General features: G+C 34.0%; 2 protein-coding genes across 2 annotated transcripts; one reads left to right on the forward strand and one right to left on the reverse strand.

Moving 5' to 3' along the window:
* On the forward strand, positions 1–23,653 carry LOC138309227 (protein dachsous-like). The gene is made up of 12 exons (XM_069250380.1): positions 1–332; positions 6,840–7,017; positions 11,725–11,883; positions 13,396–13,539; positions 14,503–14,625; positions 15,187–15,375; positions 16,037–16,224; positions 16,576–16,795; positions 17,243–17,747; positions 18,172–18,228; positions 18,838–18,881; positions 21,966–23,653. Exons 1-12 carry the CDS (start codon positions 267–269, stop codon positions 22,040–22,042), a joined length of 1,950 nt encoding a protein of 649 aa, XP_069106481.1. The 5' UTR covers positions 1–266; the 3' UTR covers positions 22,043–23,653.
* LOC138309228 (uncharacterized) lies at positions 7,319–8,498 on the reverse strand. The gene is made up of 2 exons (XM_069250381.1): positions 8,347–8,498; positions 7,319–8,061 (listed from the first exon to the last, which is right to left on the reverse strand). Exons 1-2 carry the CDS (start codon positions 8,460–8,462, stop codon positions 7,440–7,442), a joined length of 738 nt encoding a protein of 245 aa, XP_069106482.1. The 5' UTR covers positions 8,463–8,498; the 3' UTR covers positions 7,319–7,439.
* Positions 23,654–23,796: the final 143 nt, after the last annotated feature.

Genomic DNA, 23,796 nt, shown 5'->3' on the forward strand with positions numbered 1-23,796 from the left:
GCATTTCCATACGCCTAACAAAGCACATGGAGCTATTCTTCCCTCGAGAATAGGATATTTTTGTTAACAACAAAGGTTGAGGTGTAATTCTTGTATGGAGAATAGTATATTTTGTCAACACGAATAACCTTTATAATCGCTAACCACTTGTGAGGGAGTGTCACGTAATACACGATCAAATTGGTCGCAATATCTATGTGGTAACCTACATAGGAAAATCATCGTTCTGCTTTTTTACTGTAGTACAGAGTTACGAAGACGAAACAATGATCAAATTGTGGATATACTGTGCTTTAATTCTTCAAATCTCCCAAGGCAATGCCGTTAACGTTGTAAGTATAGTATTCTATTTTAAATTATTTTGACAGAGATATTATCAATATTTGTCACACATTTTTATCGTTATCAACTTGGGATTTTTTTTGCATCTCAACGTCTTCAATATAATGTTACTGAACTCGACAATAATTACTGTCAAAGTGAGATTATTGGTGGCTTTGCCATTTTCGTGTATTTTATTTTGTATTAAAGTGTAAACTTCTTGACATGTAAATTGTAAGACTTTATATACAGAGCGCTAAAGTTTGAAGCGAACTTTGCGAATTAGAGTGATATGGTTCTAATATACCTAAGCATGATACTTTTTCGCGGACTGAAATTTTGTAATAATTTGCCCGTGGAAATAAAGTGCAAATTGATTTTACATAGCTGGTTATTATTATATGTGCATGGAGTTGTACATCAAAATGTTTAAAAATTGCAAAGGAAGAGATATTCTTATTGGTTTCATTGTCTTCAAACTTAAAACATGCATTGTATACATGTAAACAAAACATTAATTTAAAACAAGAGCTGTTGGAGAACAGCATAGCTCGCCTATTCAGAAGAAGTTGATGTTCAAGTATTTACTATTTAAACGTGGAAATGTGACAAATTAACAGACTCAAAAAACCCTAAAGGGCCCCAAATTGGTTTTATTATCACGTTTATCACGTTCAGCATCCATACACATTAGGAAAATAAAATCATAAACATTTATGATGACTTAAGCCTAAACAATAGACAAAATAGAAACTTGCTCAAAATTTTTAACGTGAAATGGGACGCCAACGCTGACGCCGATGCCGGGGTGACAACATTAGCTCCCCCTATTCTTCGAATAGGCGAGCTAATAAAAAATTACGCGTGGATCAATTTTTTATAACTAATTTATATTTTACCTTGAAATATCGTTTCTCGAGTTTCATGCTGTAACAAACGTGTATTTATTCTTTCTTTTTTTGTTGTTGTTATTAGTCTTAAAGTTATATGTGCCATAATTTTCATAATCACGAATCAAGATAAGCTTCTGATATCTTTATTCAGCATAAAAATTACCAATATTTAAAAAATAACAATACTTGCAATGCATTGGTTTTCATTTTACAAGTACAAATAAGAGCTAAAAATGATTTTAGCAGTACTGCTTCAGTGAAGTAAAATTAATACATATAGTTATACTATATAGCCGAAATGTGGGCGACAATTTTCTTTCACATTATTACATGTGTACATCCAAGTAGTAAATATAAAGTGATTTCTGCAGGTATGTTTCCATCTAAACATATAAAAACAAGATATTTACAATACATACATTATGTGTTGTTACTATTTTAAAGGCATCAGAATGTTTTTTTTTCTGTTCATTTGAATTGTTTTCACAGCTTGATCCATCTAACCTAGAGATATTTTCTATAGATTACCAAAGAAAAAACATAATGTCAATATTTCCTCCCAATTAGGCACATATGACTTTAATTAAATAATGTATTTTTTACTTTTATGGGTTAGTGAGTTTTAGACATATATACATATATCCTTGAATAATTTCATCTTGCTTATAATGAACATTTCGTTGGTGTAAAACGTGTAATGATACATTACCATAACATTAAAACGCTATAGCAGTTTGTAAGGTCGTTTCTGAATGGTCAATACGACGGCGTAGTGATATCTCACCAAAAATGAATCCCACAGGAAATATAGAATTTCTGAATGAATTATCATGATTAACCTGAATTGATTGTATGTTTCTTAAACAGAACATATCACAGTGAACTGTCATTATCAAACGCTTACCAGTTTATTAAGAGTGCATTCTGATTTTGAGTTTACTTACAGTAATCTATGATTCTGTGTTTATTTATAGTAAACCCTGATTTCATTTTTATTTACAGTAATCTATGATTTTGTGTTTATCTGTAGTTCTGATTTTGTTTTTCATTTACAGTAATCTATGATTTTGCGTTTATTTATAGTAAACTTATTTTGTTTTTTTATTTACAGTAATCTATGATTTTGCGTTTATTTATAGTAAACTTATTTTGTTTTTTATTAACAGTAATCTATGATTTTGTATTTATCTATACACTTATTTTCTATTTTTATTTACACTTTGATTTATTGCATCTCCATATGATAGAACTCCATTAATGTTAATCTTTAATCATAAATAAACATAAACAAAAACAAAGACGGGTCAAATCTGAAGTAGAATAGCTGTTTAATTCTGTTTGTATGTGTTTGTTATCACCTTCGATTGATCAGGATATATCATTCCGAAATATCAACATTCGATCATCACGTAATTGGTGTTAAACGGATCTCTTTGAGATAAAATTCATGACACGTCAATAATATATTTCACACACATGAACTTTCAGAATGATATATCGTCATCAGAACAATTATGTTATAACAACATGACATGTTCGATAAACGATAACGTATATCAACGAGCATGCAAATTAAGGGCCGGTTCAGTGAAGAATTAACCATATATTAAATTCTATCAAACTAATGCCGAGTTTCTAATAATTGATTTTTCGTTTGGATTAGAATGATATGACGTAACGTCATATCAACAGCTAAGGTCATTTATAGACGGACTCTTTGGTATCTCATTGGTTGGGAGATGTGAAAGTATTAATCATTGTGTTTGGAGACTGCAAAGTGGCAGTCGTGTAGTGTCTTATAGTTGAAGTTAAAGATTTAGAAAGCATCTTTCACAGCTACAGTACAGCTTACACAAAATTCACCATGCCCACCACAGATCCAAACGCTATGTGCACCAGAGAAGTTTGCGTACAAACTAAGGTAAACAAATCCTAAGTGTGTTTTGTAATGCTATGACAGAACATAAAATCCAGAAATTCTTGGGTGCCTGTGCTATGGATGATTTAATGTTGCCATCCAGAGGTGAACACCAAGATTCTCTTTTTTTAACCCAAACTATATCAAATGAATGTTCAATTTCATAAAACGATATCATATTCCCGAAAATATACTTTTCTGCAAATTTTGACTGAAAATTTATGCCTTAAAAATGTTAATATTTTCACAGTCTTGAAACAAATTATGACCAAATTTTGAGGTCTATTTAAGCAATGTTATTTTTTCAGTGTCATAGTACTACAAAATGTACTTGAGCTTTGTTAAATTGGTTGTCAGGCAAAATAAGATGATGTCATTACATGATTCTTTCCAAAGACATAGAAATATAATTACACAAATCATATTGTTTCCGTTACATAGATATAACTTGTATGGCCAAGCCAATAAATCGATTTCAAGAATTTTTATATTGTCGAAAGATATTATTGAACATTGAATATTATATTCATCATTTGAACAATAAAGGGTGTTTAATCGTGTAAATAATAGAACACAAAAAAAATAATATAAAATAATTTATTTTGCCTTTGGTACATGCGCATTCAGTAGTTCATTTCATATAGGATATAACTATATATAGTGGTACGGATGTTTTTTCGGGATGCAATTAATTATTTTTCAAATTTTAACTTGAAGTAAAATTAGAAGCTCAAACTTTTCACTGGTGGTAATGGTGTAATGTAAGTAACTTTTGTAACTGAAGAAAAATACTAAATCGTCTGCTCCTGGTTTTAATAGTGAAAAAATACCATATCAGCGGTGGAGCATCTTTAAGAATGTATAAGATTTGGAGTGCTTTTGCTTTCCTGCAGCTAGGGTGTTAGAATTGTGCCCCTATTGCATGATCGACATTCGATGAATTTTAATAATTCATCAAATTCATTGAAATGTTACTAAAATACTGGGATAGCCAATGGTGTGTTTGTTTATTGAAATAATTTCCACTGGAAGTATTATGGTTTAAAACTAAATTATGAGTTTGCGCATGTTTTTTTTTAAAAACTGCAATTATAAAAAATGAAAGAGGTTAAATACCTTCAATACCTAATGTTCATACTTTGTCACAGATTGAAATTCTACAAATACCTTTTAGAATGTTTATATTGCCTTGATATGAATACATGATACTAATCAAAATGTTATGAACTATTTCCTCCCTAACGCAAACGATCAATTCGCCTTCTATTTTCCTTCATTTGAAGATTTAACCGGGTCACTTTTGTATTTCTTTAAGTATATGCTATGTGAAATGGAAGTCAAATTTGTCAATTCCCAAACTTACAAATTGAATGATGCAGATCGACCGAATTGACATTACGAAATTGTTTGTTTAGTTCTTTGATCTTATCTTCATTATCTGGTTTCCAAATTATGTAGTCAATGTGGCGCCTACGTATTTCTATGAGACAGAAAATGGAATATACAAGATATAGGACAAATATCACTGCTATTTGAATCAGAATGCATTATTGTCGATGTTATAATAATATGACATTTTTATTAAACAATAACTTATATCAATGTCCCACACTGGGAAGATTCAGAACATTTATCAATGTGGTCTAGTTCCTCCTTCGTCCACCGTGTTATCAATATTTTCTGTTTGGTTTTCATACACTTTTGAAGATTCCAGAAAAGCGTATCCTGAATTCACTGGCTGTTGATAGGACGTTTATGAATCAAACAAACAAAACCAATCATCAAAATACATCATGAACTCAACAAAACGTTTCGTTTATTAGGCCTTACCGAGCTATCAACAGTTGATGCCAGTTAAGGATGGCCTTTCCAAAGCAATTATTGTAAACGTCTGTATATTTTGGAAGTCTGGTACGTTCGTGTTGTGTCTCTTTGTGATGGTGGGACTTTTTATTGTGCTATGTCACGGAAACATGATTTGCAGAACATCGAACAACACACATCAACCCGTCGCATTATACTGACAACGGGCGAACCAGTCGTCCCACTTCTTTTGCACTGAGCGCTAAGCAGGAGCAATGTAATTAAAATATATATGCTTATTATCACTACGTTAGATAAGAGCATCTGACAACATCCAAATAGGGGTCATGTTCAGGTGACCTTTGGAGATGACCAATCAAATTGCTGCTGCCAGAATCTTGAATGTGACTTTAAGGGGACGAAATTGTTTAAAAAAGCTATCGAAATATTTTCGTGTAGAAGTCATCTCGCCCAAATAGCACAACAACCCTAAATGTATATGTATACTGGGACGAAATGGCGTTGTCAATTGATGTAGCAATGTGCAGAAATTCCACTGGATCTGAATTACACGTGGTACAAAGGTCATCCGAACATGACCACTTATTGGATGTTGTCAGATCCTCTATAACGGAGTAGTTATAAGGATCTGTATTTTAATCAGATTGAAGCAGGAGCAGACACTTTCTATGATGTATTCTTCTGAGGTTTCAGTCCCGTTGAAGTCTCGTTTCAACAAAGATCAAAGAATTTATAATATTTTCAAATACAACTTATCATTACCTGAAGCGAGTTGCCAAGTGCAAATTTTGTCAAAAAATTACATTTCTATTCTTCGATTCTTCAGATTGTTTATAAGTTTTTTTTTTAGTATAGCCAAAGTTTTACTATTTTTTACTTAAATTGTTTTTACGTAAAAGCATTTTTAGCTGTATCAAGCTAATTTTTGCTGTAAATCTTTGCTAGGTGTATGGTAATTAAAATATTGAGAATTCATGTGTAAAAGGATACACTTTTGTCATTTTATTTTTTACATTTAATGATAATCTTAGCACAATCATTTTTAATCTGAATTATTGAAAAAAAAATTAAATGGGGCAAAACGTAAGCACATGGACCCTCCATTTTTCTGCCTGATTTAGAAAGACCAACCCTCTCCCTATTGACTTTCAAAATATTGACAAAATTTCCATACAAGAACTTTTTCTATAAAGGGTTTTGTTTGGCACAAATGGCTGAAAATGGTGCATTTTTTAGCTCGAAATTAAGGGATAGGGGTAGCATAAGTTGTTATGCTTAGAACAAAATGAGTCTAATTAATCATAACTCGTATATTTTTAAAGACTACCGGAAAATAATTCCTACAAACATCCATACATATGAAACACTTCATTAGGAAATTATAGCTTTAATCTCTCGTGTATATGTACAAAACGGCACGATTCCCATAAAATCTAATATTTTGTCAACTAGGTATCCTTGAGTGACAATAGCTCAAAAACGAGCACACGGACATATATTTAATTATAGAAGAACATTTCGGCTTCTCAGAGCAGTACATCGTTAACAGACTGTGGCGTCTCTCGACCAGGACAGATAATCCGAACCGCTCAACTTGGGTTCAAAATACATGTATAGGCGAGCTAAACGTGAAACGTTCGGTTGGAGATAGTGAGTGAGAAAGAAAAGATACTATATCCTAAATTTAGTCGCCTCTTACGATCATGATATTAATTTCATGTCATCAGCGAACGTTAATTATGAAAAGCCACTGTCTTATACCTGCTATCAGTTTACTCTTATTCAATGAAATAAATCCGTGTGATGTCACTTCGTCAAAAAAATATTTTAAACCAATGAATGTATAGATTAAATTAAGTAAGCATACCGTTCCTCATTCCTAGGCGCCTGATGTGACAGGTTTACCGACGTCCGTCGGCGTCGGCGAACTGGAGACGGCCAATAGGCTGATATACACAATCTCAGCGACGGACCCAGATAACGACGCTTTTCTTTGTGACGTCACAAGTACTATACCAGCTGATGGGCCGTTTGTCTGTAGAAAAGACTCAGACACCGATCGTAAGTATAGACACACATGTGATCGTTGTTACATTATTGTAGTTCTTATGGATTCATTTTGGTCTCTAATTACACAGTGATGACGTAACGCGCGATGTTGGTGACACTTTACGTAACACAGAATGACGTCGTTTTAGACCGCTTTCGCGACGCGTCACTACAACGTTATCCAATACACATATTCAAGTGAGTAAAGAATGATAAGTTAATTAAAGGTGTATACACAAGAAATGGAAATTTTATCAATGTAAAGATATTACCGCAGCATGTTTTACATACATTGTAACACCGGTTCCATGAATACATATACAAAAAAATGTACATGTATATATATAATGTCTCCAAAGTTACTCGTCAATGTATTGTACATATGTAACTACTACATTGTCCAGAATTGCTTTCTATATTAATAACTTCTTCGACTACACATACAACAGTGAATCGAGGGATGCCAGTATTTCCACATGATCATCTTCACTAATAGTTAGCGTGTTGTTACTTTCACTGGCGTTTACCAGAACGTGGCGCACAGAACATGCCGGCACCACAGCCAGTCGGTCTTTCAAAAGACGGTAGGTGAAAACGTTATTCACAGTCTCAAAGTAAAACCCCCGAATAACTTCACACCCCTTTTCAAAAGTTGCACCCCAACTGTCTTTCAGTTTCCTTTTTAGTTTTTCCGGTTTACTCTTCGCTTTAAATAGATAAAAATCCTCACTTGGATCGTATGTAAAGACCGCGAGTATACTGGTAGGTTGACATAGATCATGCAAATCATTTACATGTGAATTGTCTTGTAGATTATCGTCTACACTGACTTGATCGTCACCACCTTCCCTGCTAATCTCAGCCGTCCTTGTCTTCCCGATACGATTTGTACACGCTCCATAATTTCCGGTGATACACTGGTCACATGTATAACATGAGATATTCCTAACAAAAAGGTGGGACGGATTTCCAGTTGCTATAATCTGATGTATTTGTCTATTTCTTGGGATTGGTTTGTAACGCATTTGCGTTTCACGCGTAACCTGTTCAATGTACCTGAAATGAAAATGAAAGTTTTTGTTAAGGCTTATTTAATATCATTGATCATGTCATGGTATAATGTGCATTTATATAAGCGCACACATATATACAATTGAATATATAGACAATATTATCATGTACATGTATTGTTTTATATACATCTATGAACTACTAAAGAAATTAGAAAGCGCATGTGATTGTGCTCATCCTTGCTGCTACAAAGATAAATATTGATAATCAGTTAAAGATAGGGACTCTGTAAATGATGGACATAAAAATAAAACCAAGCTAATGTCATACCTGAAATGTCTTCTCTTGCAATTAGCAGACCCACTTGGCTGTTCAAACTTGTTTTTTCCAAAGTTATAAAGGTGCTCTGCTGACTGGATCGTTTCGGTACCTCTGATAATGGCCATTTCGGCCTGTCGCTTAAAGCACCCTCCAGCGGCGTCTTGGGGCCCTTTTCCATGTGATGTTTCAAAGTAATTTCTTATGAAGCATTCGTAACCAAAGTCGTAACAAGTATGAGCTACAGAGCCCATGCAATGACGACTTTTATACTGGGCTTGACATCCGTCCGTAAATTCATGCATTGTTCGGGTTTGATAACGAATCGATTTCAGGTGTTCCGATACCAAGTTTTGAACAGCATGGGTGAAATATTGGTCATGTGTTAAGTCCGGACTGATAACAAAGAAGTGTTCTGTGACGATATCTGGTGATTCCTCAGTACTTTCAGCCCCATCATATTCAAGAATTGCATGGCGGTGAATAACAGTAACATGAATTGAAACTTCATTCTTTTGAAAATAACTTGACTGTAGTTCATGTTTTTCGATACACGAAAAATTTTCAGAAAAATCGTGAATACAAATACAGTCGTTCATTGGCAAATTTTCAATTAAAGTTTTCATTTGATTTGTCTGCCAATTTGCACGGAACTGGTGAGCCGGAAATGAAACTAAAAGGTGCTTTAAGTAAGAAAACATCTCTCCTGGCGCAGTTGTTTTTTTTAACCAAACAAAGCTTTTTAATTTCTTTGTTTTTCTTTACATTGACATTGACATATTCATATTTTGACCAAGTCACTTGTAGAGCAGTCTCAGATGTATCGCATTCTTCCGGAAGTAGTTTAAGTAAATGTACGCCGCAGTTGTTGCATTCTCTGTTTATACAATCAATGTCCGTGTCCGTTTCTTGGCAAAATGTTGTAGGTATTATTTCGTTTAGATGATTGTATATAGGATATTCTCTCTGTTGGTCTTCTGATTTATTTTCAATTATCTTTTTTCTAAAACTCATGCAATCTTTGAACACAGTTCTTGTTTCGACGTGATATCTACAACAGCAAGTATTCCGGTCCTTTGGGCGCGTCGGCACAACATAATACGGCTTACATCTTTCAAATGTTCTTTGGCACATTTTGATTTCAGGATGTGTTTCTCTGAAACTAAGAAAAACTTCAGTTTGTGTTTTTTCTAAAACGTGTACCATGTGACTTGAGTACAACTTTGGACCTACTCTAATTCGTTTGATATCGCATTTATTTCCGGTTGGTCGAGAGTTTTGCGAAGATGTCCAGAAATTATAAGCCTTTTCTCTGTCCGAGTCCGTTATTTTATCGGAACGTGTTTTCCGGCAAGTGTGCGTCCATGACGATTTTTCCGAAGTCATTATTTTATGACGTACACGTTTTCCATTAGATATGCGTCGCACTGGCAAACCAAGTTTGCGAGCTACTTTCTTTTGGATTTTCTTTTCCGCTGAATTGGGCCCGTTAATAGCTGCACATAAAACATTAATAGATGACCTGGCATCGTCGGAACGTTTGGATTTTGTGCTCTCAATTGCCTGTTTCATGTCACCAAGTATACAGTTAGCAAGTTCGATGTTTTCAACGTCCCCAGGGGAAGAGTATTTCTCTGTTCGGAGAGATTTTGCCGTCGGTGAGTTCGACTCTAAATATGCAGAGATAACGGCGCTTCTCTTTACGGGCGTTTTAGGTAAATTCTCCTTTAGTCTGAGTAATGATCGACATTTACTCATTCTGTTTTTAAATGGTGTTACTAGAGTACCTGTCGCGTTTTGATCGCCATTCATAACTTTTGTTTTATTTTTTTCTCTGTATTTTCTAACCCGCTCTCTAGTTTTTAACCTTTGTTTATTCATTTTTTCTATTTGTTCTTTGCAATTAGCGCGTTGCTTGCGTTTTTGTAATGCTGAAGTTGATACGGGTTTTTGAGTTTTTGGAACAAATTTCTTCTCGTTTTCATAATATTCTCTTCGTTTCCTCTTCCGTGCTTCTTGGCGTTCCTGTTTGTATATGTTGATACGCTGCGTTGCAGTTAAAATGCGCGAGTTTAAATCAATGTCCTGCAATTAAAAGATAATATAATATTTCACATATTGCTTATCGACATGACTCTGTAATTTTGTTAAATAGAGAATAGTTCTCGATTTAAATGCATATTTATCAGTATCAGATTCAAAACGTCGCGTGATAACGTTACGCTTTGAACGTATAACGTAACGACGTTTTTTTTACGTTGTATTAAAAGTGGACATTTCACGGAATTTTTAAATGGCGTGTTATTTCTTTATTATTGATCGTACACTCGAAATAAAGAGTGTTTTTTAATGTTCAGTTCAGACACATTTCTAATATGGTTTTAAATCTATATTCAATATTTCATGATATGCTGATAAATGTTATCAAAATCTTTATATTTGCAAAAAGTAGATTAAAATCACTTGGTGGACAAATTACGGAATTTTTCATTTTCTTCGTTTGCAATGAAAACGCTCTTTAAAGTGGGCTATACTACGGTCATGATATATTCAATAAAGACACATTTCATTTATGATTTCAAAATCCTGAAATAGCTTACCATTTTCTCTCAATATTGCTAGAAATCTGTATGTGCGTTCTTCTGGATCCACCGTTACATGTTGACAATGGTTAATAATCAAGATATTAGCATAATGTACGCCTTCCGAAATCATCGATACGTCATTGGCGTCATTTGTCACGTCATATCCGATTCCTTGCATTATGTTCATTTGTTTGTACGTATGTTTGGCGCGTTTTTGGAGCAGTTTTACAAACAACCACGACGGTAAATGTTACGCGTTACATACGTTTTCGGTGTATTTTGGGGATTTTGAACGCAATTGAAACGTATTTGTATTTCGCTTTACCTCCTATATTTCACATAGAATTAATGTACATCAAAAAACAATTCCATTGATATATAATGTGACGTGAGACCATAAAAAGAGAAGAAACCCACAACGCTTTAAATAAGGGGGGTTTGTGTTTTGGAACGGTATCACCAACATCGCGCGTTACGTCGATGTCATTACATGCGTCATAAATTCAAACATTATGCATTTATAAATCAATAATATTCATATACCGATCATAACAACTAATACATCGTGTACCTTCATGCAAGTGTGCAACTTTGTAATTCAGTTTTTGCATATAGTTAATTTTAATACGGGCAGATTTCAATTGTGATGTCATCATTTTATGGGCTCAATTTATATCGTTTTCTTAGAAATACATGACATTAATTACGTTCGCGGATGAATGACTTCACAATACATACCCGCAAGTGCAGATAACTCTGTAATTTGCAAATACAGAAGGGTTATTCTGCCATTACGGTTTTACAGAGTACGGTGTCTACACTGACAACCCAGCGTTTGTCTACGCCACTAATCCAGTCCACACCATCAACATTTCTTGTACGGACAGCGGGGGATTAACTGGGACCGGAACCCTTAGCGTGGACATCATTGAAAACGATAGACTCACGTTTAATGACTTACCAGGTATGTTGTAATGTCTACTTGACTCTTTGTTAAACGTCTCAAATTATACCGTAGCCGAATTGACTGATGTAATTAACATTTATGGGACGAGTTGTCTTAAATCAACTATATCATTATACAGGGAGATCCCATTTCACTACACATGTTGAGCACAATTTTTTGTAAAAAGGGGTGTTTTCGGTAGTGAACCTCCGAATAACCCTAATTTTTTATTCACGTTAATAAATCGTGATTTACGTTACTTCGCATTTGCGCTAATGATTACACTTCAATAGGTACGTGTACAATGATTTGGATGAGAAAAACTTGACTACAGTGCCTGAAGCTGTTCCAGTGTGTCGAGGGTTATTCAGAAGTAAATCAGAAATCAGAGATATGATGTCTGAACTATTAGGATATAATCTCAGCTTCAACTTATTATCATGTTCATATCAATCAGATCTTAAAGTCAAACCTTACAACTTCAGTTTAATGCTTCATCGTCTCCGATACTCCAGGGGTTACAATCACTGAATTAACATTTACCCCTAACCTATCTTATTGCAAAACTGAGGCAACTGAGGACTACAGAGATGTTATGATTCTTTGATGAACGTCAAAGAAAATGTATAACGGTTCATCTCTCTGAAATCTTCAAATGAATTATCTGAATGGTGTTATTTTTTTTTATTTCGCCTGAATTGCCATCAGTTTTTTCTATGAAAAAGTCCATGGATGGATAAAACGTCAGTGATAGTAACCCCTGTATAATCGAGGATGGTGCATCATATATGTCACATAGAGCCACATTATATATTAATGGAACATTTACAGGCAAACAAAATAATCATTACAATTCTGATTTTATTTTAGTAGTTTAAAGCCGTTTTTCTGAAATGTGATTCAATATTACTTAATAACCAATCTGATTAAAATACAGATCCTGATAACCACTCCGTTAAATAAAGGATCTGACAATATTCCATAGGGGGTCACGTCCGGATGACCTTTATACCACGTGGTCTTCATATCAGATACATTTTCTACACTTGTCACATCAATTGAAAACGATATTTCGTCCCAGTATACATATACAATTAACTTTGTTGTGCTCTTTGGGCGAGATGAATACGTAAGCCAAAATAAGTCGGACAGCTTTTTTCAAACTATTTCGTCCCCATAATTTCACTGTCAAAATTTTGCAAGTAGCAATTTGATTGGCCATTTCCAAAAGTCACCTGGACATGACCCCTAATGGGATTTTCTCAGATCCTCCTGTAAAACGTAGTGATGATAAGGATCTGTATTTTAATCAGATTGCTTGATAACTTGACTATTATAGAAGAGTTTAAATAATGTTTAAACACATATTCATCTTAACTGAATCCCAAAACGCAACTGTCTTCCATGGGCGGATACATGTTTTTGGAGCATCGTGGGAAATAATGTACCGGTTGGTGCGGGTCTTGCAAAGCATTATGGGTATTGATGGAATGAAATGAATAAGAGTATTTTCTTGCTGATTTTTCTCAGATTCCACATCTCACAATGCCGCCACCACAAATAACGGCGATAGAATATACCGGGTGAAAGCAACAGACGATTTGGCAAATACTGCATTGACGTTTAACATAACGGGTTCAGTTCCTGCAACGACGAGCTTCGCTATCAACACAGGTATATATGATTATCAGTCGTTATTGTTTTTTTTTCTTAAAGATTTGGTCCGAAAGGATTTTTCTTCAAATTTATCATAATTATCTATGTATATATATGATCATTGAAGTGTTTTGGTTTACTGTTTATGAACAGCATTGTGACGTCATTTAGAAGGAGAAAGATGTGATGGAAATCTTGGTAAGGGTTGTAAAGGATGTGTATAGTAGAAATGATTATTAGAAGATGAAATCAATAATAAATTCTAACACATCATATCCTTGCTTGTTGTAAAATAGGACACGGGGGGGGGGGGGGGGGGGGTTATGTTCTAAATGTCCTCAAAAGGAATACAAAAGTAAGTGGACTAACAAAAGAATGTGCACCGTTTACGAAAGGCGTGATGGAACTGACAAGGTTTAGTTTTACATTAGAATTATAGAGAGTTGTTATGTACATTTGTCTATGTCATCTTTATCAAAGATGTAATTATCTAGAGCGATGCATGCATTTAGACAGTGATATAAGCTTTAAAAGAACTATGAAAACTGAAGTATGATGATGCATTCGCTATTTTCTACATATATCTCGAAATTAGGAATTATAGGTGTCTATGCTAGTATGCTAGTGTCTAAATCCTTGGATCATTTGTATGATCATTTGATATTTACTCATTTAATGTCTGGTAATATATCCTGAAACACAAATGTAGATTTTTACACTAGATTGTTGTATATCTTTCATTTTTTTGTATTATAAAGAAAAAACAAGTAAAATAATAAAATAATTGTTTTATATAATTTATTTGTATAATTGAATTTCTTATTCGGTCGACGCGTTTTTTTTATTAACCAAAGAAAAAGATATAAACATCGGACTACGTCTACAGTCGATAATTTTTCCTTAGTCAATAAACCCATGCATCTACCTCATCAAAATGCTATAATTGTATAAGGTTTAGATGACTCTTGTTTATTGTTTTAGGTAATGGAGACATAACGGCCACCAGGGATCTGATTACCGAGACCTACGACAGTTTTAAGCTATACATTACTGTATCCGACGGGGGCATATCAGTCGTCGACGTTCTCACAGTAACACTTACAAGTAAGTTAATGTTTACCGTTATTGACTGCTGGTCGATGTTTTTACTCTGTGTACTCAGGATTTCCTCAACCAACAAACCTGTCTACAATCTAACCAATAATAAGTATTTATATCATAACCTCAGCTCTGTAGCAAAATCACCTATTAGTATTTTAATTGTATCTACAACAAATTTGAAATAACCTACAGGTAGCTTGGTACTCCCACTTCCGTAGAACATTAGGTTTATATATCTGTAAAGAGAATTATGCCTTGCATATGTCGTTTGTCCGTAATGTGTTCGAGAGGGTTGTGTTGTATCTTCTGCGTCTGCATGCTTCAGTGAGATAGCACAATAAAAACGGCAAGGATTCCACTATCACAAGGAGACACGACACGGCCTTCCAATGACGTCATTCATATACGCAACACATTGCATACAGTGGAGGACGTTAAGCCTAATAAACTAACAAACTATATTCTGAACAGCTCATGATGTGATAAATAGACATAAATGATTGTCCATCTGCTTCGTATAAAATTCACTTCTATATTTAAATGTGTATTTTGTGTTTATTATAGACATACAAACTGCTCCAATAATCACCAACCTCGTTCTGAATTCGGTGACTACCTTGTCATTTTCGGAGTCCACTGCTGCACAGGCTGTTCTCTTTACTCTTGATGTATATGATCCCGACACCGGACAGACGTATGTGACCTTTGACACAACACCAGCCGCCGAGGCCAGCACGTTCAACCTCACGAATAGTAAGTATGACGTCATAAATATTATAAAGGCCTAGACATTATCTTCCAAATAAGGAAATCAGTACAAAACGTATTGCTTTTTGAAAAATATAGATATATATTACCATATTAAGTGAGCAACTCTCTAACCGAAACGTACTGAGGTTTATGAATGTAGCATTTATCATTATCTACATTAATTTGATTCTTAACAATGCTAAATAATTTGACATATGTATATATATATACACACGATTAAACACTAATTATTGTTCAAATGATAAATATCGTTTATGCTCTGTCGGCGGTTATCTTTAAATAAATTATTACTCTGTTATCTTCATACAATTCTTGTTGCGCATTTGTATTCTGCTGAACCACTATAACATTAGTTGTATGCGCGAATTTATCCTTGCATTCATTTCTTTAAATATGATCAGAATATATTCAGAGGGTTTGTGTTATGTCTCCACAAGATAAAAATATTTTCAATTCAATCCTTATCATTTAATTAACTAAAACAAATCCAAATTTATTTTGGGACTCTTTTTTCTATGAAATCATTGCGCCGTTGTCACGGTCTATCAGAATCTACGTTACAAGCGACTCTAGATTGCAATTACGTTAAATTGAGTCCTTTTACATATTACTACTCGTAATCATTCCAAAATATCACTTTCAGATGTGTTGTCTTTAGCGAGCCTAAAGTTGTTCAACTTTGAAGATCATATTACGTATACGCTTGCCTTCTACGTAACGGACACCATTTTCACAACAGGCCCGTACTATCTACAAATTACAGTAATTGACGAGGGAGAAGTGTGTGTGTTTGACAAGCAGTTATATGAATACACTGTGGAGGAGGGTGGGGTAAGGTTTCATTACATTTAGCTTCACAAAGAGTTTCAACATTTCCAGAATTGTCTCTTTAAGTAAACATTACGGATAACACAATCTATGTTGCAATGCACAACATAACGTGTCTCACTCTTACAGTCTTATTCCGTATTTTCATATTATAGAGTTATCTGCCCTTGTGAGTAGGTATTTATTATGACGTCATTATTTCCGAGCGTAACGTAATAATTTTTTAAGAAGAGAAAACGACGTGAGTTTTGCGTGCAAAAAAATAACGTCAAAATGGATACCTACTCAAAAGAGTGGTAACTCTGTTATTGCAAAGACGGCCTTTCTGAACGAGTTTGAAATTTGCTTTTCCAGATAGGATCCGCTATCATTGACCTTGGATTCACCATTACGGATCCTGACAATCCGGATTCCCAAACCTACACAATCCAGGCCGGGACAGACTCCCATCTCTTTGGTATAGATTCCAATTCCGGAATATTGACGTTCGCCGTGGATTACGATTATGAGAATGGAAATCATCCAAAGAATGCAACCCTTGTGATAGAATGCACCGATACATACTATCTTACAGGTAATATATTGGTAAAACAACTTATTTTCGCTTGCAAATACATTTCGTGGTTTTCGCGGTGCGATAAGAATTCGCAAAAATATAACTCTTGGTGAAACTGCTTTAAAATACAGCTCAAGTGGTGCTCCAGAAGGATAGATAGCGAAATTAAATCTCCACAAGAATGTTTTTATGTAAAAAAGCGACATTGAAGTAACCGCGAAAAAAAGTTCGTTTACAGTAGAATTTTATTTGGAGAAACAAAGACTAGCCCCACTTGGCCATGAAATAATATTTTTTCAGCCGGTATATGTATCCACGATACAGCGGAGTAAAGTGACATTTTAGAATACAAACAAAACAATAAATGCTTTATTGCCTTTGGTACACCACTGATTAAGAAATGGATATATACACTAATAATGCTTTCTATAGCGTTTTAATTAAATTCAATTTTATTAATTACAGGAAGTACCAACGTTACTATTTACGTTCAGGATAAAAACGACAATGCTCCTGATTTTAACGCAGGGGGTTACGTAGTAGAGGTCAACCAGCTGCACACTCTTGGAGAGGTTTTCGGAACATTAAACGCTACGGATCGTGACTCCGGAAACAACGGTGAAATTGAGTACACTGGGCATTCATCCACCGGAAGTAGTTATTACCGAATCGCTAAAAATGGTCAAATTGTACTGCTCACGGACCTGCCATTCGACTACGGTACAACACATCGGTTTTACGTGACAGCTGTGGATCATGGTTTTCCACAACTAACAGGAACTACATATGTGGACATTGTGTATCGATACAGGACCACTACTACCAGGACAACAACAACTACGACACTAGGACCGACGGATTTCTGGACGGTGGAAAATATCGCACTGATAGCGGCTGTCGGAGCACTAGCTCTGCTTGGACTCTTGCTGTTGTTGTGTCTGTTGTTAAGAAACACTGGCTGTTGTCCTTCGTAAGTGATGCGTTAAATTGATAAATTCATTCATAACCTAACGAACGCTAGCTTATGTAAAAAGATGAATTAAAAAAGACAACACTTTCATTTGTATACATCCAAACCTGCCATAGCAACCACCTCTGTACAAAAAAAACCACTGTTTAATAAAACTACTTTATTAGGACCGCAAATGGTTTATATCAACGCAATTTCGCATGTGTGTTTAGACCACCTGACTATAAAGACCATGGTTCCCTGGGTGGTCTTTATAGACTGGTTTGATTGTATTCGATCAATATGTTCTGGAGGTAAAGGTTCTATGTTACTAAACCCTACAAGATTTTAACCTTGTTTTAAAATATGTCAAGAACAATCTTTTCAAAATAAAACAAATAAAGAAACCCACCTTTTTATTACAAAAATACTTCTTTTATTACAGAAATTGCAGCGACCTATGTAAATGTCCAAAACGCCCGCCAAAACGTATTATTGTTACGTAAGTATTACATTTTTACCCCTGTATGTGAACAACGCCTCACATTGGTTATCTCCGACTTCTCTTGATTCCTATTGGTTGTATATTACTTACAACACTCCATACTTCCCAATACGCCTTTTCTTTTAATAACGGGTAGTTACTTACACAGATTATTGGCTCACTACTGTAAACCAACTGCTTTTGCGTGCGGTTCATTTTCGCATATTTTGCTATCAAAATAATTTCGGAAAAGTTTATTCTGCAATTCTTGCACAATTAAAATGAAAGGTGTTTCCATTTAACTTTTAAACCCACGAAAATGCTTTAAACTAAAAATCCTGGAATTAAGTTGTAAGAAAGGCGGCTAACAGTATGTTTTAGTATTGAAAGATATGGCGCAATGAGTAAATGTATAGGCTCCCTTAATGTAGACAAGAAACGATCATGATAACCACGGTATAAGGGGTAAACAGGGCGACCTTTTATGTCCTGTTTTTTATTTAAACGAAGTGTTTTTGTTATACCACGTTGTTTCGCTGTTCAAAACATTGCAATTTTCACTAGAGACGAAAAACATTGAATCCAAATTGACCATATACAATAATGTTTTGTTTTCTTCGATTGCAGGCCTCAAAATCCGAAAACAGCGGAGTGGAAACTTTGGGATAACAGTAAGCAGAAGTTATTATACTCTAATGAAATACATCATATACCCATGTTTTCTCACAATAGTGATCCATTTTATTGAATATTTTCATTTTGCTTGTATCGCCCACACCATATTGTCTCATACCACAAACACGAATAATCTGACTCGCCACACCAATACATAAATGCGGTATAGCTTATATGTGCGTCGGACTCTCTATCGCAATGTGTCTTTAAATTTGTCAACACACCCATAACGTTTATGAGTCTCATTTTGAAACATTATTATAGACAGATACCTAACACGTTATGTCATTAAAACATAAATACATACCTCAATTTTAATAAAAAAAAAACAAAAAACAAAAAAACATGATATGTTATCATAGGTGTTGAACCAGTTGAACCAAACGGTATTAACTGTCAATTTTGTCACAAATCATTAAAGAAATACTCTAGATTGTTTGATGTTGCAGGCTATTTGGTTCCCAAAACAAAAGCAAACAATTCTGTTTTGTCGTAGTCGTCATATAGATGTGTCATGGACTTATTCGCTCCTAGAATTGTGTAATGGAATGGTCTAGTCTTTGATTTAGTAGAGTCTAAATGTATTTTCAGGGGTGAAATTAGTTAAGCACTATTAGGAGCTCACAAAGAAGAAAAAAACATCTATGAGCTTTGTGTGATATTTATCTTACACCTCTTGGGAAACTTATAATAGGGAAAGGCCAAAGGTCATGCCTCCAACAGTGAGCTCGCAAACACGATTTCTATTATTATGGTAGCATATCAATAACTGTTCAGTGTATAGTAAATACAATAGTTGGATAAAGACCTTATTGAATTCATTTCTCTTCAGGTGTAATTATACGGTTTTTCTTATGAATACTTGGCATTGACCACAAAACTTTACACCTGACGTTTGTTATCAAATGCATATTAATTAAAACACGGTTTTCTTCAAAAGTGGGTATGTACTTGAAATAATGTGGAAGGTGTAGATTATAACACCTGACTCTCTCTAACTCATTAAGATTTAAGGACGAACCCCCTGATATATGTTCTTATACGTTCAGAAGAATACATCAACGGAAAATAAAAACGCTAAACCAACCATTGGCCTACCTGTCAATAGAAATCATATGTCTAGCAGTCATATCACAATGAACGTCATTAAGAATTTGATATTATTAAATATTCTTTTTTATGTTTCTTTTATATTAAATCGTTGCTTCAATTGGTATCAGAACTATATTGTTTGAAAAATTAGTCTGTATGCCTTGGCATATGATTAATGTATTTAAAACGTTTCTGATACAATATTTGCTTAATCTAACGGGAGACTGAGGTAAACAATGATGAGCCGCTAGAGGAAATGCGTATAAAGGCATGTTGCCAATTCATTTTCTCTTTAATATCTGACAATTAAATATTCTAAAATGAAATTAAAATTCTGTCCGTCCTGATTATATACGTTATTGAATATGGCAAAGTGATCTCTCAATTAATCCGCCCCTCTTCTTTTAACTCCAACCCCTTCCTCACCGTATCTCTCTCTTTTCTTTATTTACTTTTTATGTGTATATGTTCGTTATCCTTCAGTATGAAAGATTTTATAAAAGATAACTTTGAACGTTTGTGAGAAGTGAGATTGTTAGATATGTATGAATGTATGTGTGATTGTTAATGTTATATCAAATATCATGTATGTTTTGAAAATCTTTAAAAAAAATGTAAAATTAAAACAGTTTCAGTGTATCATTAAACTGTGAATTCAATATATTAAAATTTACTCGAATAATTCTAAATGATGATCGTAAGTGCTCACAAACGATTTTATTTTCGTGGATTTCGGAATCAGTGAATATAATTCCCACGAACGCATTTATGATAAGATATTTTATTCTCTTCTTATCGTCCTTTCTTGTTTATACTGTATAAGGTTTACTCCTAACATTTTTTGTCATTGCTCACTAAAATATTGTGGAAAGGAATAGTAGAAACCTAGCCTGTTGATATTGCAACAGAGTGCAGGACCTTCAATTAACTTAACCGCTGGCTCTGCCAGTGATCGAACCCGACCTCTGGATTACTCAACTGATCGAGCTAAAGAGAGGTTCTCTCTAGCCGAACAGTATATTGTGAAGTGTATTGAAAAAGAGTACAATATCAACCACTTCTTTAATCCTAGGTTTAACGCCTATATTTCATCAGCACTTGCTCGTACTGAGTACATGAAAGTACACACAGACATTTGTTAGAAGTGCTAACGCTAACGTTGACATCAAACAAGTCCAAACTTTAAATCACATTATTATAAACCTATACTTATGAAAGCTGTACATAATATATTATTAATTGTTGGTGATATTTTGAAAATAATTCACTTGCATTGTTAGTCATAGCGCCTTATTTTATTTCCAGTATAATCCATAGCTATCATACTGGGAATATACATGAAAAGTCAAAATCGGCTAGAAATCTATTTTTATTCATAAAATGAATCTTCACAATGTTTTAAAAACAATTAGAAACACACATATTGTTTTGCAATATCGGATACACTACATTGTATATATAAGATATGCTATGATTTTCTACTATTTTCATTGCCTAATACAAAGTCACAAAGTTTCCATTTTTATTGCCTAATACAAAGTCACAAAGTTTCCATTTTTAGAAACATGGGGAGTTAATATTCCTTTGTAAACATCATTGTACATTCAGGGTGGCGTTCGTTGACCAATGCTTTTCTTATATTAATATGTGCGTAAGAGATCGTTTTTGACATCTGTTACAGAAACGACATATCTAACATAAAAATTAAGGACCATTGTATTGTTCCATATACTGTTATATCGCCCGTGTAGAATTTAAATTAATGACCTCGGGTTAAGCCCTCGTTCATTATTTATTCTTCTCTTGCGGTATAACATCATATGTACCTCAGCAAAGGTCCATAATTGATATATATTTGATGTTTTTTAAAGTCCATAAAAACGTTACCCAACGAAAATAAATGGTACCATTATAGTAATGTTTGTACAAATGTATTGCAAAGTGTAAAAACGCTTCTTTATTAATTTGTATTATCTTTTGTTTTGTAGATGAACTGAACGTACATCGCAAACCATTTGTTACAAATGTAACTGAGACGGCTATACCGCAAACGATGAAAATGTGAATGCTACATCTGGCCATTTTGGAGTCAGAACAAAGTTATGCTCTTGGGGCGCTAGCCCATAATAGCTGGTTTCTCGATCACTGAAAAAATTAAGATTTTCTGAACATGACATTGACAATAAACTACCGAATGTGAATTAATTAGCATTCAGTATTTTTAACTCTATAGTAACGCTTAAGACATCTACAAAACAACAATAGATACGTGCCATTCGAAGACGCCTAGCGACGTTCGTATTCGTCCTCTGTCAGCCGAAAACATGTGGTTTTTCACCCTTATGACTTTATTCGGTTGTTGGATTATCATTGACGTTGTTTAATGTCTTAAAAGAACAGACTTTGATGTATTATTTATTTTATTTTTTTCTATTTATTATTTTTTGTTTATGTGATGATATGGATGAATACTTTAATGCTATTATAGATAAACAGATTATTTCTGATATTTTCGTGTGTAAAGTAAAATTTTTAATATGCTAATAATGCAATCATGAAAGAAGGAATAAAGATCTTTAATTGTCATTTCCGCAATTCATTCTGTTCTCTGCAAATTCGTCGTATTCCTATTTTAAGACACAACACGTTTCCGAAGCGAAAAATAAAAGTTTCGTTAATATAATTATAACAAAGAAATATTATATCGGTGGTATAAGCACCTAAAATAAAAAAACCTAATTATATAGGCAGGTTTAGCGGACTACTAAGCACCAAACGAATACAGCTTTCCCTGTGTAATGTATGTTAGCAGTGAAGATTAATTTCGCTTGTTTCGTTTGGCACAATGTTAGTCAATTAAAGCGTTATAATTACGACGACGTTGTGCAAATTAAAATTATTTTTTTCTTAATTGAATTGACCAGAAGGTGAATATTACAGTTAAGTTATGCATTTGTGAATCAAAATTATCAATCTCGCTTTGCATTCCAATTTAAAAACTAAAAACCGTTTAGGAAAGGAGGTGGTCTTTTATATACTAGTAAAGTATAGGTTTTTTCCCTCTTTGTTTTGTTGATAGTACTAGATTTTGTTTGTTCTATTCTATTATTGTAAAGTAGCAACACCTGGCATTGAACAAAACTCTTCTTTTGATTTGTTTGCATTTTGCTATGTCATATCGAAGCAAAGGCGAGCCCAAGGCAATGCAATACAATACAAAAAGTATGACTTGGACAAGGTTCACGATTAAAGAGCTATTCCTTCGTGATGGAGACCCAATGCGTATATTGCATACCGTATTCGACCCAATAATACAAGTCCAGGGACTTGTAAAATATAATGGATGCTTAATAGAAAAAAGAATTTAGACTAGACTTTCATAAAATGCTTGCACAAAGAAACCTATCAATCAATATGCAAAATGAAATAATAAAAGAAACACATACACTTTCTATAGTATCAGTCCGAATTTAATTTGAGATAAGTAAAGTCGGGTCCTCAAAACTCGTGAGAGAAGCATATAGGGATAGGTACGCTTATTGAGTCGAATATGGTCATAGAGGCTGTGCACTAACCTGCGCAGAATACTATCCTTCCCACATACACAATATGATATTGATATATTGCTAAGTCACAGTAACAGAACAAAAACCTCAATAAATTGCTTACAATTAAATATTGTTTTGTATTTTTTATTCTTTTAAGCATGAATTGAACCGTTTGTTTAAGCGTTAAATTGATTTTCGTTTTTAATAAACAAATTCAACCACCAAAATTTCAAATTCGTTTCTAGATATGAGTGGCAAAATTCAATCAGGA

The sequence above is a fragment of the Argopecten irradians genome, chromosome 15, assembly GCF_041381155.1.
Source record: "Argopecten irradians isolate NY chromosome 15, Ai_NY, whole genome shotgun sequence".
Classification (NCBI taxonomy): domain Eukaryota; kingdom Metazoa; phylum Mollusca; class Bivalvia; order Pectinida; family Pectinidae; genus Argopecten; species Argopecten irradians.

What these genes read in the sequence shown, in the direction of transcription:
- LOC138309228 (XM_069250381.1), bottom strand. Translation starts at nt 8,462, where the DNA reads ATGGCCATTATCAGAGGTACCGAAACGATCCAGTCAGCAGAGCACCTT. An exon ending in TGCAAGAGAAGACATTTCAG is followed by an intron (nt 8,062 to 8,346) that starts GTATGACATTAG and finishes TTTTCATTTCAG; the next exon opens with GTACATTGAACAGGTTACGC.
- LOC138309227 (XM_069250380.1), top strand. Translation starts at nt 267, where the DNA reads ATGATCAAATTGTGGATATACTGTGCTTTAATTCTTCAAATCTCCCAA. An exon ending in AAAAGACTCAGACACCGATC is followed by an intron (nt 7,018 to 11,724) that starts GTAAGTATAGAC and finishes ACGGTTTTACAG; the next exon opens with AGTACGGTGTCTACACTGAC. An exon ending in CCAAAACGTATTATTGTTAC is followed by an intron (nt 18,229 to 18,837) that starts GTAAGTATTACA and finishes CTTCGATTGCAG; the next exon opens with GCCTCAAAATCCGAAAACAG.